The following is a 15,082-nucleotide window of genomic DNA, read 5'->3' as shown; positions in this document are numbered from 1 at the left end:
CTCGACCAGTTCGCCGGTTGGAGCGGGCGAAAACAAAATTTATCCAAATCATCATCATCATCATCAGCAGCACGAGAGAGGTCTCTCGTCAGGGAACAAAAAATAAAAATAACGAGAATGAATCCAAAACGAGACCGATGCCTTTTAAAAATAAAGCGGCGGGGGCCCACTACCGATTTGACCAATGCGGGACACACAAAGCATCGTCGTCACGTCCCGTCCGACCTCCACCTTTCTTCCCGCAACTCGACATTCCACTTACGAACACACACACACAAAAAAAGAACTATGCGCCGTTTGCGTGATTCTCAAGATCGTGTGTTACATTTTTTGCTGCCGCTGTGCTCCTTTATTTTACCTGCCTCCTTTTTAAACATATTTTCATATCCTTCAGCGAAGGCGCTAAAGGGAATGCCGCCCCGTCGATTCCCACACCCCCGGGGGTTCACCTTCGCGTCCACAATTGAAAAAGAACTGTTGCTCCTCGATGTATGAAAAATGTTTTTTTTTCGTTTAAGAGTAGCACCTCAAAACAGGCGATCCTCCCTCCTGCGAGATGGTGAATGCCGGGTTTCTTTTTTTGTTCGATACGGTCAAAATTCGATTTTCGCCCGACGCCATCTCGACTCCCCTCCTCCTCTCACCCCTTCAAAGGCAGGGAGCCGCTCAAATTCTGCGCTCAGGGCACGCACTTCCTTTTCGGCGCCTGTGGCCGACCGGGCGTCTTTTCTATGGCCAGATACACATACACAGTGTCGAAAAAAAGGCCGTGTGTAAAGGACGACTCTCCTTGTGGTACACGTAGAAATCGACCGTCCGCGTTTAACTGTTGCTGCTGCTTCGATTTGATTGATGATCGGGAAGATAACAGGGCTCGGGACATCAACCAACCGGCAAAGCGGCAGAAGACTAACGTAGCATCTCTTGTTTCTTCCACGACCCCCACCCATCCTTGAGTCCCTCCGGTTGGTTTTCCAAATTGGAGAAGCCCGCGCTCGGGTGTAAGTGTCCGTCGCTTCAGAAGAAGGCGCTCCACCGAAAGTAATGCCAAATCGCGCAAGCAAACTCCACATTATGCCACATTTCCTCCTCCTCCTTCTCACTCCAAGTTCTATAACGACCTCCACACTCGCCCCTCCTCCCCTCTCTCTCTCTCTCGTGTTTCATCATGCACTTGAACAGAACACCTCCAAAAACATTATCCAACCAGCACCGCAGGACGAACGACACGACACTCGAGATCTTGCCTCGATCAGCAGGGCTCGGTCCATGGTCCGCCCGCGTCTTCTCACCTTTTCGCTTGTCCTTCCCTCTTCGCTTGGGGAACTAACGGACGCGCGGGAATCGACAAAACAAAAAAGAAATCAAACCGAAAAAGTGAGGACAGCATTCCATTCACCGTGGAGTGGTGGAGGGGTGGTGGACGGAGAGTGTGGGCAGTTTGTTGTGTGGCCGGATTTCGCGCATCGTGTGTGTGTTTGTGTATCCGTTCCTCAGCAAGGAGAAGTTTGTTAGAGAGGACCTCGATCGGTGGGAAACACACAAAAAATAAATAACGAGTACAACGACGACTTCAGAAACGACCGTGAAGAGGGGTGTGGTGGCTGGTTGGGGGTTGGGGGTTGGGGTTGATTCCCTGTGCCGAAAAATCTGCCGACCGCCCAGAACAGACCCCGTCGTCGCAATGTCGATGATCGTCGATGACAGCAAGGACGAAGGAGGTCCGGTTCTCGCAGCGCACGCAAAGAAGACGTTCCTTCTGCTCGGATCTCTCTGTCACACCCACCCCTTTTCCGTGGCCACATTTTACATTCGTCGTAGACTTCTTGGAAATCGTAAAAAAGAAAAGGTTATCTCGTGCCCGGCTCGATCTCTTCCTGTTTATGGAGCGCGCGGGAGACCCGAGAAGAAATTCGCCGACGATCTTGCGCGCCCCGGTCCGTCTGCGTCTGGGAGGGGGTAGGTGGGGGTGAGAAAACCGTAGCGAGGGAAGATCTCTCACCTCATATGATCGGTTTGTTTCATTCAAAATTAAAAGTTCGCCGAAGCTCGTCCTTTTCCCGTCTTTCTCTTGATCTTTCTCCTTCGATTCACATTCTTCGTTCTTTTTGTTTTTCTTCGCTGTCTCCTCTTTGCCAGTTTCTTCATTTTTTCTCCCCCTCTTTATCGTCGGTGTGTGGTGCGTTTCATGCCGAATTCTTTAAAACTATTTATTTTTTATTATTTATTCGTGAATTCGTGATTTTTTTTATCATTTTCTCGTCGGCGGAGCCACATTTTCCGATCCTCGCGTGCACTTGGATGAAGATTGAAAAAAGAAAACCATTACATATCCCCAAAAACATTGCCTTTTAGGTAAGAAGGAAGAAAACACTCGGCAAACCCCGGCGCAGCGCAATCCATTTAAAACGCAGATATTCTAACCATGGTGATCTCCGAGAAAGAGTGAGAGATGCTGTTGTGATCGTCTTCTGTTTTGAAGAAATACCACCCGAAAACTGGAAAAGGCTAACTGAAACTTAAGAAAACCAAAAGAGAAAAAAAAATGACAATCCTTCACGCAGCCGCAAGATAAAACATGGCGCATAGGCACCACCACCACCACCACGATCAGAGCAGCGGTCTGCAAAAAAAAATTACGTGCAGCCCCCAAAAAGAACCGACCGAGAATGAGTCGCAAAACGAACAAGATAAGGAAGAAAAAATTTATATATCTCGCGAATACCGCGCCTGAAGACTTCGGTACACCATGAGATATAAACCTGCGAAGAGACCAACCAAGAGATCATGCTAAAGGCGAGGACAGAAGGAGAGAGGCGCGCAAAAAAGGCACCGACAGAGGCTTTAAAAGCTGTGGCCCTCTTCTGTGTCTCCTGGACCTCCGCTCTTTTATCCCTTTAGGTGCCCTCAGCAAAGCAAGCAAAGACCAACCAAGAGAAACTGGTCGCAGTAAAGTACGCGAATGTAAAATATCAAGAAAACACAGATCTTACTTTTTTAAAAGGCCAAACCCTTGGCCAGAACGGTAAGGGAGTGTGTGAGTGTGTGCGTCCCGAATCTGAGAGCACAACACGGACAAGTAAAAACGACCCCGAAGAAGGAAACACACCGATTGAATAACGTGTGAAAATGTTGTAAACTCATTTTTCAGGATCTTCTCCGACGGCGACGGTGGGAAGGACCACTGGCCAGAAATAACAGGGACACAGGCGAGAAGGATCGTGGGGGAACCCAAAGAAGCAGAGTGCGATAGAGCGAGATTCCCGATATCGGGTCCTCTGCGATGCCCAGTTTTGGCCTGTGGACCTCCTCACTTAAGGTTAGGTTAGGCCGCACATACATTGCGGATGGACTCTTCGGGATCCTCTGGATCTTCCATCCCGAGCCCTCTTCACCGGCTCAGGAGTTGCAGACGACACATACACGCGCACACACACACTTACAGGCCCTCTCTCTGTCTCTCCCACGCTCCACACGCACGCACGCGCGCGCCGGTGGCAAATTCATTCTGGATTTTTATTTTTTTGTAAATGTTTTTTGGTCTTCCCTTTTTTTTCTGGGAAACAGACGATAGGAATGTTTCAACGAGGCTCTCCTGTTACCGACCATCGCACACACCGCGACCTCTTCCCACCAATCCGCAGATATCGCGACGGTGCGGCTTTTGGGCGCGCGCACCACAACATATTCGCGATCTTCACGCGCGCGGTTGGACGATTTTTCCTCCTTCTCCAGAAGTTGTCCTCCTTCCTTCGCTGGGGGGAGGGAAAAAAGAAAACCTCTGCACCGGTAGAAGTCCCAACTTGCGCTCTAATACACACATTATTGGGGATTGGGCTTTCTCTTTCCCTCGATCCAAGAGAAGGAGGGGGGGCTGGGAAGCAGGGTATGTGCATATTTTTGCGCGGTTTTACCGAGGATGGTTTTTATGCGGTGGGCTCGATATTTCGGACATACACAGCCAAGCCGGGAAAAGCAAGTACCGTAGCCACCCCAGCGCGCTATTTCCCATGGAGTCTCTCTACTGTCGTCTCCTCCAGACTCCGTTGGAATCTGGGTACTTGCATCCAAAAGTTCGGAGTGTGTGTGTCTTGCATGTCGGTGCAGATACTGGATGTCATCGTCGTCGTCGCCGGTGGTTACCATGTCCTCCGGGAAGGAAGAAGAGATGAGTACCAACACCGCAAAACCGACATACCAGAGGAATTGGGGGGACTTGCTGGAGGAGATTGAAGCAAGACCAACTCCAACCAAACGAACGCTGGAGAGATGGATGGAAAGGAGGACGGGCGCGAATATGCTCCGGTGGTCCTTCGATTTCCCGCCCAAACCGCTTCAAGCTTAACGCTCACGCGAAGGGAGCGAGTGGTTATTGCGCGCGAGTTTTCCAGTTTTCGTTCTCAATTGGCGGTTTTGGTAGGTCCATGAAACCTCCACATACCAGGACGGTGGAAGACTCGTTAGAGTGTCCGTTCCCTTCCAGAAAGGGCCGAGAGTAATAAAGGACCCCCATTGCACATCCTCCAACCGTCGATCCAAGGGACTCCCAAAAAGGTTTCAGATGAGTTCCCCCCTACGGGCGATAGATGGAGAAGGATTGCGTTCTGCAAGAGCAGGACATGGAGCTCTGTGTCTGCGCCAGTCGTAAAACAGGAAACACACGGATACACTCGGACATTCCTGCCCGGCTGGTCGGTGTGGTCCATTGAAATTTGAGCGCAAGATCACGCCCCAACCGAGCCCTAACTAAGCTCCATCGCTAGCATCAGACCCCCCGACCTCGAGAGAGCGATGCTTTTATCCTGTTTTTAATCCATCCGAATAAAACGGCCCCACCACGGATGTAGATCTTGGATGCGAGATTAGAAACGATTGGGCCACCCCCCGTGCGAGAGAGCGTCTTCCAAAGGTATCGTCGGATGGGGTCTTAATGCCAAGTAAGACCAGGTCCTTGCTATTGTGTGCGACAGGAGATCGAATTTTGATTCAAATTTCGGCGATTCCTCATCAACTTCCTTGTGTGAGGTTGGCCATCGCACTGGGACCTCCTCTCTTCTCTTCTTCTTGGAACGTTTAGTGTCGCTGCTGCTACAAAGAATCTGCGGATTGAACATATTTTGCTAACTTCCCAATTAGTACCACATGGCGGCAGAGCGCTCGGCTGAAGAATCTCACCACCGTCCCTCCCTCCCTTCTTTTTCCTCCGAATCACGACAGACCCAAATACACGACCGACTCTCGGGCGATCACCTCCGCCTGACGTGGATCTCTCCACCATTAACATCACCGACTTTGGGGAAGGAAAAGGAGCACCAGCAGAAAGGCACGCTCGCTGGAGGAACACACACGAGAGAAGAATCCACAAACCATGAAAACCCAAGCCGAAAAGATCGCGCGCGCAACTGCCTGTTGAAGCGCGCCAGATTTTACGCTTCCTTCTGCCGGTTCGCGCGCTCAACTCACTCAAGTTCTGCGCGCGATTTTCATTGAGAAAAAAAGGCGAAGCGCCGCACACAGCCACACAACTGCTTGAGGTATGATGAAAAGAGCCCCACCGAATGGTTGGTGGTACACATATGGCCAGCGGGACACCAGCATACGATGGGCAGGTTATATGCTGAGTTGAGTTTGTGCCTTCAAAGATCGGGTTTTGTGCTCTCTCGCATGTGAGATGTCGTAGAATTGATCGTCGAAAGGAAGAAGAGAACCAAGTGGAGCTGACATGGTTCCACGCTGCTCCATCTCCAACACACCTCCCTGAACCCGGAGGGGCTCGTTTATTATGAGCCTCTCGAGAAATCACTAGGCACGCCCGTCGGGGCTCTGTGAGCTAAACATGCCACATAATGAATGTAAATCTTCCTCACCCCGGCCTCCGTGCCATCACCAGTGAATGTTGAACGCTGAGTTATCGACTGAAGATCGAGTGTCGATATCTTACCGAGAGAAATTGGACATTGGAGGTTAAAGCAGAACCTGAGTTCAAAAAAATTGGCGCACCGGAAATCGTGAGATTTACGGAGTCTACAGTGGAGAAAAGATCCAATATATCCACCAAATTTCATCTTCCGGTGGCGGCATGGTGTCACGGTCCTGACTCTGATGAAGATGGATATAGCTCGTTTCTTCACGCTTTTCACATCCTCTCTTACCCAGAGCTCAGACCCGCGCCATCCGTGCTAAGGGACTGCACCACGACTCCAATATCTTGCCGTCCTCTGGCACGGCAGAGACACAATAATGCATATCCATCCATATCCAGAGAGGCCGTTGTGTGTACCCCACCCTTCAGATCCTTTCCCGTTTTTAGCAACCCGCCGCCGGTAGCTGCACCTTCAGAAGAAGCTGGACCCTGATCGCATTCTCATTGACAATACGGGCTGCTCCTCCCGCTGGTCCCGTGATCTGCCAGCCACTCCCGCGAGAGATTGTGGGCGATGTTGTCCACACCGAAGAAAATTTTGCGCTTAATTGGGTTTGATTGATATCGTATTACCGTCGTTTTCGGTGTTGTGGGGAGGTTAGTTCCATGCATATACAAACACTCCACTCCAAAAGGATAGAGGACCGCATCTCGCATGAATGCCGCACGAAGGCATTCGAAGTTACTCTCCTTATTCGCGCGAATTTGCCTTTGGGCACTCTTTTCTGACCCAACAATGGTGCGGTTCTGGAATGGAGAGTGAGGGAGTGTGCAAAATTTTCAACACGATCCGGAATACACGGGGAGGAGGGTGGCTGGGCTGGTTGTTACACACATCCGTTTCACCAAAAATATTCTTTTATTTTTGGGACTAAATCGGGACACAAACGGCAATTGGGCACGACCGACGACGACGACGGCGACAACGACCCCGCACGACCAACGTCGGCGGCGTCATCCGTCCCGAGGTTCCCAAACGGAGAGACGAAAATAATAGCAATAATACATAAACCGGGTCCCGTAGAAGGAGGTCCGTTTCGTTTCGTTTCGGGCGGGAGGCTGGTGATGGATTAGCGTCACCACACACAACATCCGGGGCGGCGGGCGAATCATATAGAACACACAGAGTGCCGCGATCAGCGAGACATCAGCAACCTCTCCTACGTGGGCTGCAGAAGAGAGGGTTTACAACAGCACAACACACACAATTTTTGGCAAATTCTGCGCCCCTACCGATGATCCACTTTGTTCTTCCTCTGTGCTATCTTCATATATCCATTCTCGCGTGTGTTTCCACAGGAATTGCACATCCTCGGGGCATCGCTCCCGAGCGGCCTTACGCACCCGCGGGTAAAAGTTGTTGTCTATCAACCCCAGGATTTGTTTAATTAAGGCCCATTTCGGCGGATGTCCTCCTCGTCGGCTCCCGAGATCCTAAGCCACCCAGAACCACTACACCACCGAACCTGACGTCTGTCCATTCTAATTGTGAACCTACTGTGTGTGTTGTGTTTGGTTGTGCGCACCCTGCTCGTATTCGGCGCAATGTCTTTCGTGTGTGTGTGCATTTTTTCACGGGTGGGAAGCGTGGGAAATTGTAGAATTTCCTTTCGTCGGGTTGCGCCACACGATGGTGATGTGTGTTTGTGTTGCGCTGGAACATTTCAATTTTTTCGCCAAAAATTGATGGCGCAGCGGCGAGGCAACAAAATGATCATCGTCATCAGACCCGACCATAGCAAGAGGCAAGCAGACGAAACTTTGCATCTCAGCCGCAGGAGGGCTTGGGGTTCACTAGGAGGAGGTTGGTGGAGGAGCTGATGATCTTTGCCTCATCTCCTCCATGGGGCGATGATCTTGGGGTGGTTCTAAGGGACGGGGCACGGCGAATCGGATGCGCCAACCAGCGGGTTTGCAAATTGTATGCGCGCACGGCTTGCGTCAATGAAAGTTTTGCACACTTCGGGCCGCGCGCTTTACGCCGGGGAGCTCTCTCCCCACCAAGGGCACCCACACACACTCCCTCCACGGAACCGGAAGCGGTGGAGGGTAGTATTTTTTATTATTATTAGTTTCGTTTCGCAGACTTCTTCCACCTCGAAGCGAATTTCCACAAGAGGTTCGTGTTTCATTGCTGCTTCTTCTCTCCGGGTTCTCTTGTGCCGTGACTAATAGAACACTTATTCGCAACCATTTCCTCACAAGTGTGTGGCGCTGCTGGCAGCAGGCGGGCAGTTCTCGCTGTTTGCGGTTTCATATATGCATGAGGGTTAAAAGCGGGTAATAATTTGCGATTTTGCTAGACAGAAGGCGATGGATTTTTTCCTCCTTCACTTTCAGCCTTTAAATGGCGCTTCTTCTTTTCAGCGGCAGCTCCTGCTCGACGTCGTGTCAGCGAGATGAACGTCCGGACGGAGGAAGGACGGTTCTCTTTAAATGGCCACACCACGCTAACCAATCTATGTTGCGCCAACGTCCGATGGGGAAAACTGCTTAAGGAAACGAGTGTGTGTGTGTGTCCGTGTTTATATCCCCGATGGAAACATGAGCTGTGTAGTGAGAGTTTGATTCCAGGTCGAGTCATCACTATTTGGCCGGTGATAATTATTCCTTCCTTCCTTCCTGCCTGCCTTCCGGTGGTCCGGACCGGAATAGGTTTCTCCGTTTTTCCTTTTTAAAGATCCCCTTCGCACCCCGGTGTGTCCGCAAAACTTCTTGCGTGTGGCACAGTAAACTCCGTGGCGTGCGCGGATGACCGGGGACTAGAATGAAGGATGATTGTTGTGAGTTTTTCTCTCGCATAATTGTAACCGACACCTACACCACCCCCCGTCCATCGACTCTTGCGCCGCTTGGGGGATGTTGTTTTATTGTGGGGTGGCCGCCACCGCCCAGGGTCCGGTCGTTCGTCTGATGCGATGGGTGTACTTTTTTTATATCTTTCACGGTTCGCTGGATCTACCGTCGTCTTGGTCACGATCACTTCCTCCACCGCCAGGAGGGTCAGGTCTTTAAACTGCTACGCGTTTCTCCGCACAACTGAAAAACTATCCAACCGGAGACGGACCACAAACTTGACCACAAATTTCTGCTGCTTTCCCCTCCCAAAACAACATTACAAATTAAACATACTCTTTATATTAGGGGGTGTCATAGGCACCCACTTACCGGGAAATAGAAGGACGACTTTAAATGACAAAAGCGGACCACTTAAGTAGTAACACTGTCCAGATCATCTCTTCTAACTACGATTGAGGGGGGAGTCCCTCTGAAACGGAGTGCTGATAAAATGGCTTCTCTAAGGAATGGAGGATAATATCGTGCTCCTTCTTGGGTCAGTAATCGACCAAGCGTTATCTTTTTAATGGATTTCCGTGTTGCTGTAGCTGGTTTGTTTTAGCGTGTGCATCAATCTTCTGGTGATCCAAAACCCTTCCCCAACTATCACGCAATATTTTTGCATGATGTCCTCCGCCCCGTAATGCTCGAGATCGTTTTTCCACCCATAATATTTGCTTTCTGAGCTCTGAACCTTTTTGCAAAACGGCAACGCAATTAAACTGCGAATGGGAAACGAACGAAATGATGCAATGTAGGAGAGTTCAGGGCCAAAGAACCGATCTTGCTGATTCTGAGCGGAAATCTAGCATATGTTCGCCACAAGAAAAAAAAAAATGAACGATCAATTGATCGCATTTCGATTCGCTCGAACTTGCGAAAATTGCGAAACGGCCCGCGAGAGAGCAGAACCCGCACCATCGAGAAAAGGTAGAAAAAAAAGATGAACTCACAGGACTGGGGATGATTTGTAATTTCCAAATGGCAAACTACGCCGGCAGGGAAGGATGAAGAAGAAGAAAATTGCAAAACACACCCCCAACACAACCATATTCACCCCAATCTTCAATTGTGCTCGTCTTCGTTCGCGTTCGCGTTCGTGCTTCCTGTCTATTTTTCTATTTTTGCTACTTTTTCTGCCTATTTTTTTTGTGTTAGGGCTATTTTTCGCAAGTTCCTTCCCCTTGCCTTGTTCTGCTTCTCCGCTCTTCATCTCCAGCCGTATTCCACCGGCCTCGGTCAACCCCTTTAAATAATGACGAGAACAAAAAAATTAACTGTCCAAGTAAATTGTAACTGAACACGTCTGAATAGACACAAACGATCGTTCTTCGTGTTTTTTGTTGTTTTCGAGAGACATTTGGGGTGGACATGTGTGTTTGTGTTTTATGGGTATGCTCTCCCGTCCCGCATGTTTCGGTGGGCAGCTCACTAATCCACCCCGTGGGGAAAACTTAGAACTAAGAAACATTGGCGGATAAAGAAACACTAGGTAAGGTTAAGAAAGAACAAGTAAAGCTTCACAAGTCTTCATGTATGTACAACTCCTCAGCGCGAGCCCATTTATACATATGGTGCCAGAAGCTCCCCAACATGGCATACCAGAACCACCCCTCCCTCCCTGCCGCCTTCCTCCCCTTCACCCCATCTAACGCTCCATACACATACACATAGAGGAAAATCGCGAAAAAGTACGGTGGTGTCGCGATTTGTCGACTCTCGTCGACACACGCCATCATCACCACCACTAGCTAGAGCTAGGGCCCCTCGCTGCCAGCTCACTTACCCTTATCTGATCCGGCGAAACCGCATGGTCGGTGTAGGCACTCAGCACGTCGACCGTTAATGGCTGACATTGGCGAATTTTGGACGCCAGCAGCAGGGTGCAACAGCCGAGCAGCTGCAGGTGGTAGCGATCGATCGCCAGGGCGCACAGGAAGCGATCGAAGAAGTTCACTGCCAGTGGAAACGTTTGCTCCTCGCACTTTTGCTCATCGCAGACCTGTGGCGTTCATCGAGATGACGGCGATGATGACGATGATGATGGCCGCGATCAGTTTGTGCCCGTTCCGGTGGTGGTGTTGGTGCGCGATCATTAACACAACCAGTTCCGCGAGGTGGCGGGCGGCGGCGCGCGAGGATCGCGCGAGGAAAAAAAAAGTAAAAAAAAACATTAAAAATTGGCAAGGTTATTAGAAGAACGGTGGGATGATGACTGTGGGGAAGACGGAGAATATTATGGAGAGAACAGAGAGACAAAGAGATGAGAAAGAGAGAGATAATGTTCGCGATTGCCAAAAATTCGCGCATCGCGCTTTGTGTTGCGCGAGCGGGGAGCGAATTTATGGTACGCAACACAGCAACCCCCTCGAACAACGGAAGGGGAAGAAGCACAACCGCACGCAACACACAACCCCCAGGCGCTCCAACGTTGGCGCAGAGATCGCCAAGAGTCAATGCTCCCTTCTTTGGAGCTCTTTAAAAATTCCCTCAGTCCGCACACGGTGTACGCCGTGGCCACTTTTTGCCAACTCTTGCGTTTTCTTCTTCTTAGCATATCTAATGGCAAAAAGGGAAGAGGACGAGCTGGAGGTAAAACACTTCTGTTGCCTCTAGCCGATCTTGTGGATACACGTGGATCCTGCTTCTCGGCGCGTGGTTGCCGGGGAAAGGGATAACAAGGGGGTAATTCAACCCATGGTCACACCGCCGGTGGAGGTCAATTCAAGAGAGTGCGAAAGAGGGGGGTAGAAGGAGGGCGGGAGGAAGAGTTGGATCAAGTGAATGGCTTTATGGTTTTTTAATTTTTAAAGTCCTCCACGCACCGTAACGCCGAGTGCGCGGAGGGAAAAATAATACATAGAAAATGAAATGAGGGAAACCCACAAAATTGGGGACTTGCGAAAGTTGGTGCTCCGTGCCGGGCAGTTACGCTACGTTAGCGATCCAAAAGGGGGGCCACAACATTACCTCCAGCATCCACGTGGTGACGATCTTCCGCATGTTCGGCTTGATGTCTCGCTGAACGTCGAGGAAGTAGTTGCACTTGGGCATGGTGAGCCGCTCGAGCCGCATCAGGTTCGGGACGACGCGATCGTCGGCGATCATGTGGCGGTCCGGTTCGGCGAACCGATTGTCCACCTCCGCGTAGATGATCTCCCCGCAGGACAGGTGACTGAGGCCGAACTGTGTCGTCGTGCTGCTGTTGGCCGAGCTGGACGACGGGGACGAGGAGATGCTGCTGCCGAGGGCGGAGTCGGGTGTGGAGGCTAGTAGGCTGGTGCTGGCGGTGGATGCGCCGGTCATCGCGGCCGTCGTCGGGACGGCCGTCGCCGTTGCTCCTTGCGGTGCCATATCGTCGGTACGTGTAACGTCGTACCTTCTACCGCACACACCTAAGTAGGCGCCGGCTCTTGAGGCGATGGTTTCGAAGTGAAAATTTTCGCTAAAAAAGAGCCAGCGTGTTCTCGCGACTGTTCGACGGTGTTGGAGCAGGTCTTCTTCGGTAAAATCTTCTATATTACGCGTCACCTATTCGCGCGTGGTGTTGGTGTGGTTATTGGTTCACAACCCTCCTCTAATACTGTGCTGCTCTGCTGCTTTCGGTGACCGTCGATGTTCTGCAACAGAGTCGTCCGTCGAGGTGGAACCAGACACACTACTGAGCACACTCGGCTTGAATTTGGTTGGCGAGCAAAAAGTGTGAAAGTGCTTCTGTCTCGCGACGTAGATGATGTCGACGGCTGCTTGATTTTTTCGGGGCCGGACGTTCTATTCTTCTTCACTTCGTTTGTCACTTCACTCACAGAATGCGGCCTACTTTAGCTAGACTTCCGAGAGGGTGCAATGAAAACGTGTTTCCGCTGAACGGAAGAACACCGTCAAATTCACTACTGCCGTATGTCCGGAGTCTTTACAGTCTTTTGTAGGTATCTTTTGTTTTCACTTGCTTCCTGTCTAACGATCCAGCGGTTTTGCAGGATTCAACCGGTATGTTCCTGCGGCAAGTCGTTCCAAAGTCCAAACACACTGGGATCTAACTGTACTCGAAATGCGGAAAAGAATGTTCTTCCCGTCTCGTTCTCTTTCGCTTCGGTGGCATTCGCCAATCTGAAAACAGAACTGGATTAGCAAGCAGGACTTCCTGGGATAGGTTAAAAATTTCGGCTATCGGGACCTCTTCTTCCACATCCACCCGGAGGTGGTTGTCTTGCGAAAAATGTCGCAATAATACAACACGTCAAAAAAACAAAGTCCCGTTACGACGTGTCTCGATGTGTTCAATACACCAAAGAAAAGTTATACATATATCGGAGGGGGTTCTAGTTGTTAGTACTCCTCTTCCTTGCTTCCAACAATTCGGACCGGCCGGCTGATGGCGATACAATGTGGTAGTGGGGCTGTCGCCTCTTCTATCGCGGTATCAGTGTTCAGGGTGTGTAGGAAAAACACTGGCAAGGCCAGCGCGGAGGGGGCGAAGAAAAAAGATCGCACTGTAAAGATCCGTCCGTTCAGATGATGATATACAAAGTATATGCAGCGCTGGGCGAGAGAGCGAGACCTAGAACACATACACAAGAGAGCGTTGAAATCGCAGGAATTCAACACTTCACCAGCCAGGCTAAAACGTACCGGTGTGGTTATGCACATCAGACACGACACATCAGCCGTGTACACAAAGGTCGACACACTCGATAAATATTAAAGCGGAGAGCAGTAAAGCAAAAAAGACAACAATTTTGCTCGTCCTTCTTTGCCGAGCTCGCGCGCACACACACGCGCGACTGCGCGGCTTGCTTCGATTCCGCTGTCGCCGATGTCGTTAGCTGGTATTGTTTTTCTTGCCCGGTATGTTTTCTTGTTTTATTTTTGCCGAATATTTTAGCGAAAAGACCCCAGAGACACACACATACACACACGCACTCGCAAGCGACTTCCTTCGCGGCGCACCACGTTTCGGCGCCCCGCGACGCGGTTGACAGACCGGGCAAGGGGTGGTGATGGTGTGGGTTGTCAAACCTTAAACAAACCCCCCGCGCACGCACTCACCCGGAATCTACCCCCCCACCTCCCGTTCTAAGTAGCTGTCAAGTTTAAAATCCACCGGCACTTTCTACCGGCCACTGGTGATCATGATGATGTGTATGGCAAGCGGGACGTCAACAAAACGTGTCTCCTCGCCGTGTCGTCGTGGTTCGCGGTTGCGTGCGTGGTTGTATGGGTAGCCGTCGCCCGGATGGCCGATAAGAAGAAGAGTTTTGCAAGGTAATTGCTTTTGGTTTCGTCTGGTTACAAATTCCTTGGGTCAATTTCAATAGAACCACACATTGTCGCGGAACACTATCTCGTATCAGTATCGGTACAAAAGCACACACACAGACACACAGTCTCTGCCGAGGGCTGGAGGGTCACACGTTGCACGGTTATGCACTTACTGTTGAGAACAGTCCGGAAGTTCCACCGGCACCGGTAGTTCCGGTGCTGCCTACCGAAAGGCCGATAATGCACTATTGTTGATGCGATTTTCACACAAACCCGCACGATCAAAAGACACACAGCGGAACAAATTGTCTAACAAAAAAATTTGAGTACGTCGTATTACACTACCCTCGAACCAATGTCACGAGTTCAGTGTAACGCGCTCCACCACCACTTGTTCGCGTGCGTGTGTTTCTGGGCACGGTAATTCTTCTTGTTGCTCTTACCACGAATTTCACATGTATTCAGTCTGAATCGGTTTGTTGATTCATAAGCGATAGCGATTGATGCGCTACTGTGCTACTTTGATCATCACCACAGTCAGTGTTACCCCACCTTCCAGGGAACTACACTGCACACTGTTTCGGCTGTGTTTACTTTTTGCACTTCAAGATCGTCTAACCAGCTAGACCATTACCGTACGCTCTGCTTGCTCAGGCGCTTCTGACTTGGCTACGTGAGCGGCGCATGCGACTTACTTGAGCAGAACCGGTACGGCGAACGGTGCGGAAACGGAATGCCGGTTCATCGGCGCTTGTTGTTGTTGTGTTTCGCAGTCGGTGCTGCTTCCCCTCGCGCAGAGAAGCGCGCGTCGAATGGAAGGGAGCAAGGAGTACGGGTGCAAAGAGCTAGAACGAGATGACTAGCCCCGAGGCGCCTCGGAGGAGAGGGATGAGCGAGATGAGACATTGGTTTCGAAAACCGGTACCGGTTCAGCGCACGGTGTTCGTGTCTGCGCTACTTTGGGCCAGGCGAGTGAACAAGAAGAAAAACGCAGCCTCGACGCCAGTGTGTTTGTGCGTGAGCGGGATCGAATGCGGAGAACAGCTGAGCTAGAGCAAG

At 50.7% G+C, this 15,082-nt stretch overlaps 1 protein-coding gene across 2 annotated transcripts in view; it reads right to left on the bottom strand.

The window, feature by feature from the left end:
* The window catches only part of LOC131289849 (G1/S-specific cyclin-D2), a 35,213-nt gene extending 20,538 nt beyond the window's left edge, over window positions 1-14,675 (bottom strand). Inside the window, exons 1-3 of one of the 2 annotated variants that reach the window (XM_058319187.1) lie at window positions 14,576-14,675; window positions 11,732-12,871; window positions 10,548-10,763 (exon numbers count right to left, since the gene is read on the bottom strand). In XM_058319187.1, the coding sequence (XP_058175170.1) occupies window positions 10,548-10,763; window positions 11,732-12,115 (600 nt within the window). In that variant the 5' untranslated portion in view covers window positions 12,116-12,871; window positions 14,576-14,675. Of the gene's footprint in view, window positions 1-10,547; window positions 10,764-11,731; window positions 12,872-14,466 lie in introns of both variants that reach the window. The other variant, XM_058319186.1, reaches the window with a different exon arrangement.
* Window positions 14,676-15,082: the final 407 nt, after the last annotated feature.

The sequence above is a fragment of the Anopheles ziemanni genome, chromosome 3, assembly GCF_943734765.1.
Source record: "Anopheles ziemanni chromosome 3, idAnoZiCoDA_A2_x.2, whole genome shotgun sequence".
Classification (NCBI taxonomy): domain Eukaryota; kingdom Metazoa; phylum Arthropoda; class Insecta; order Diptera; family Culicidae; genus Anopheles; species Anopheles ziemanni.
Note: the sequence above shows the minus strand (reverse complement) of the source record. Positions and strands in the feature narration are given on the sequence as shown.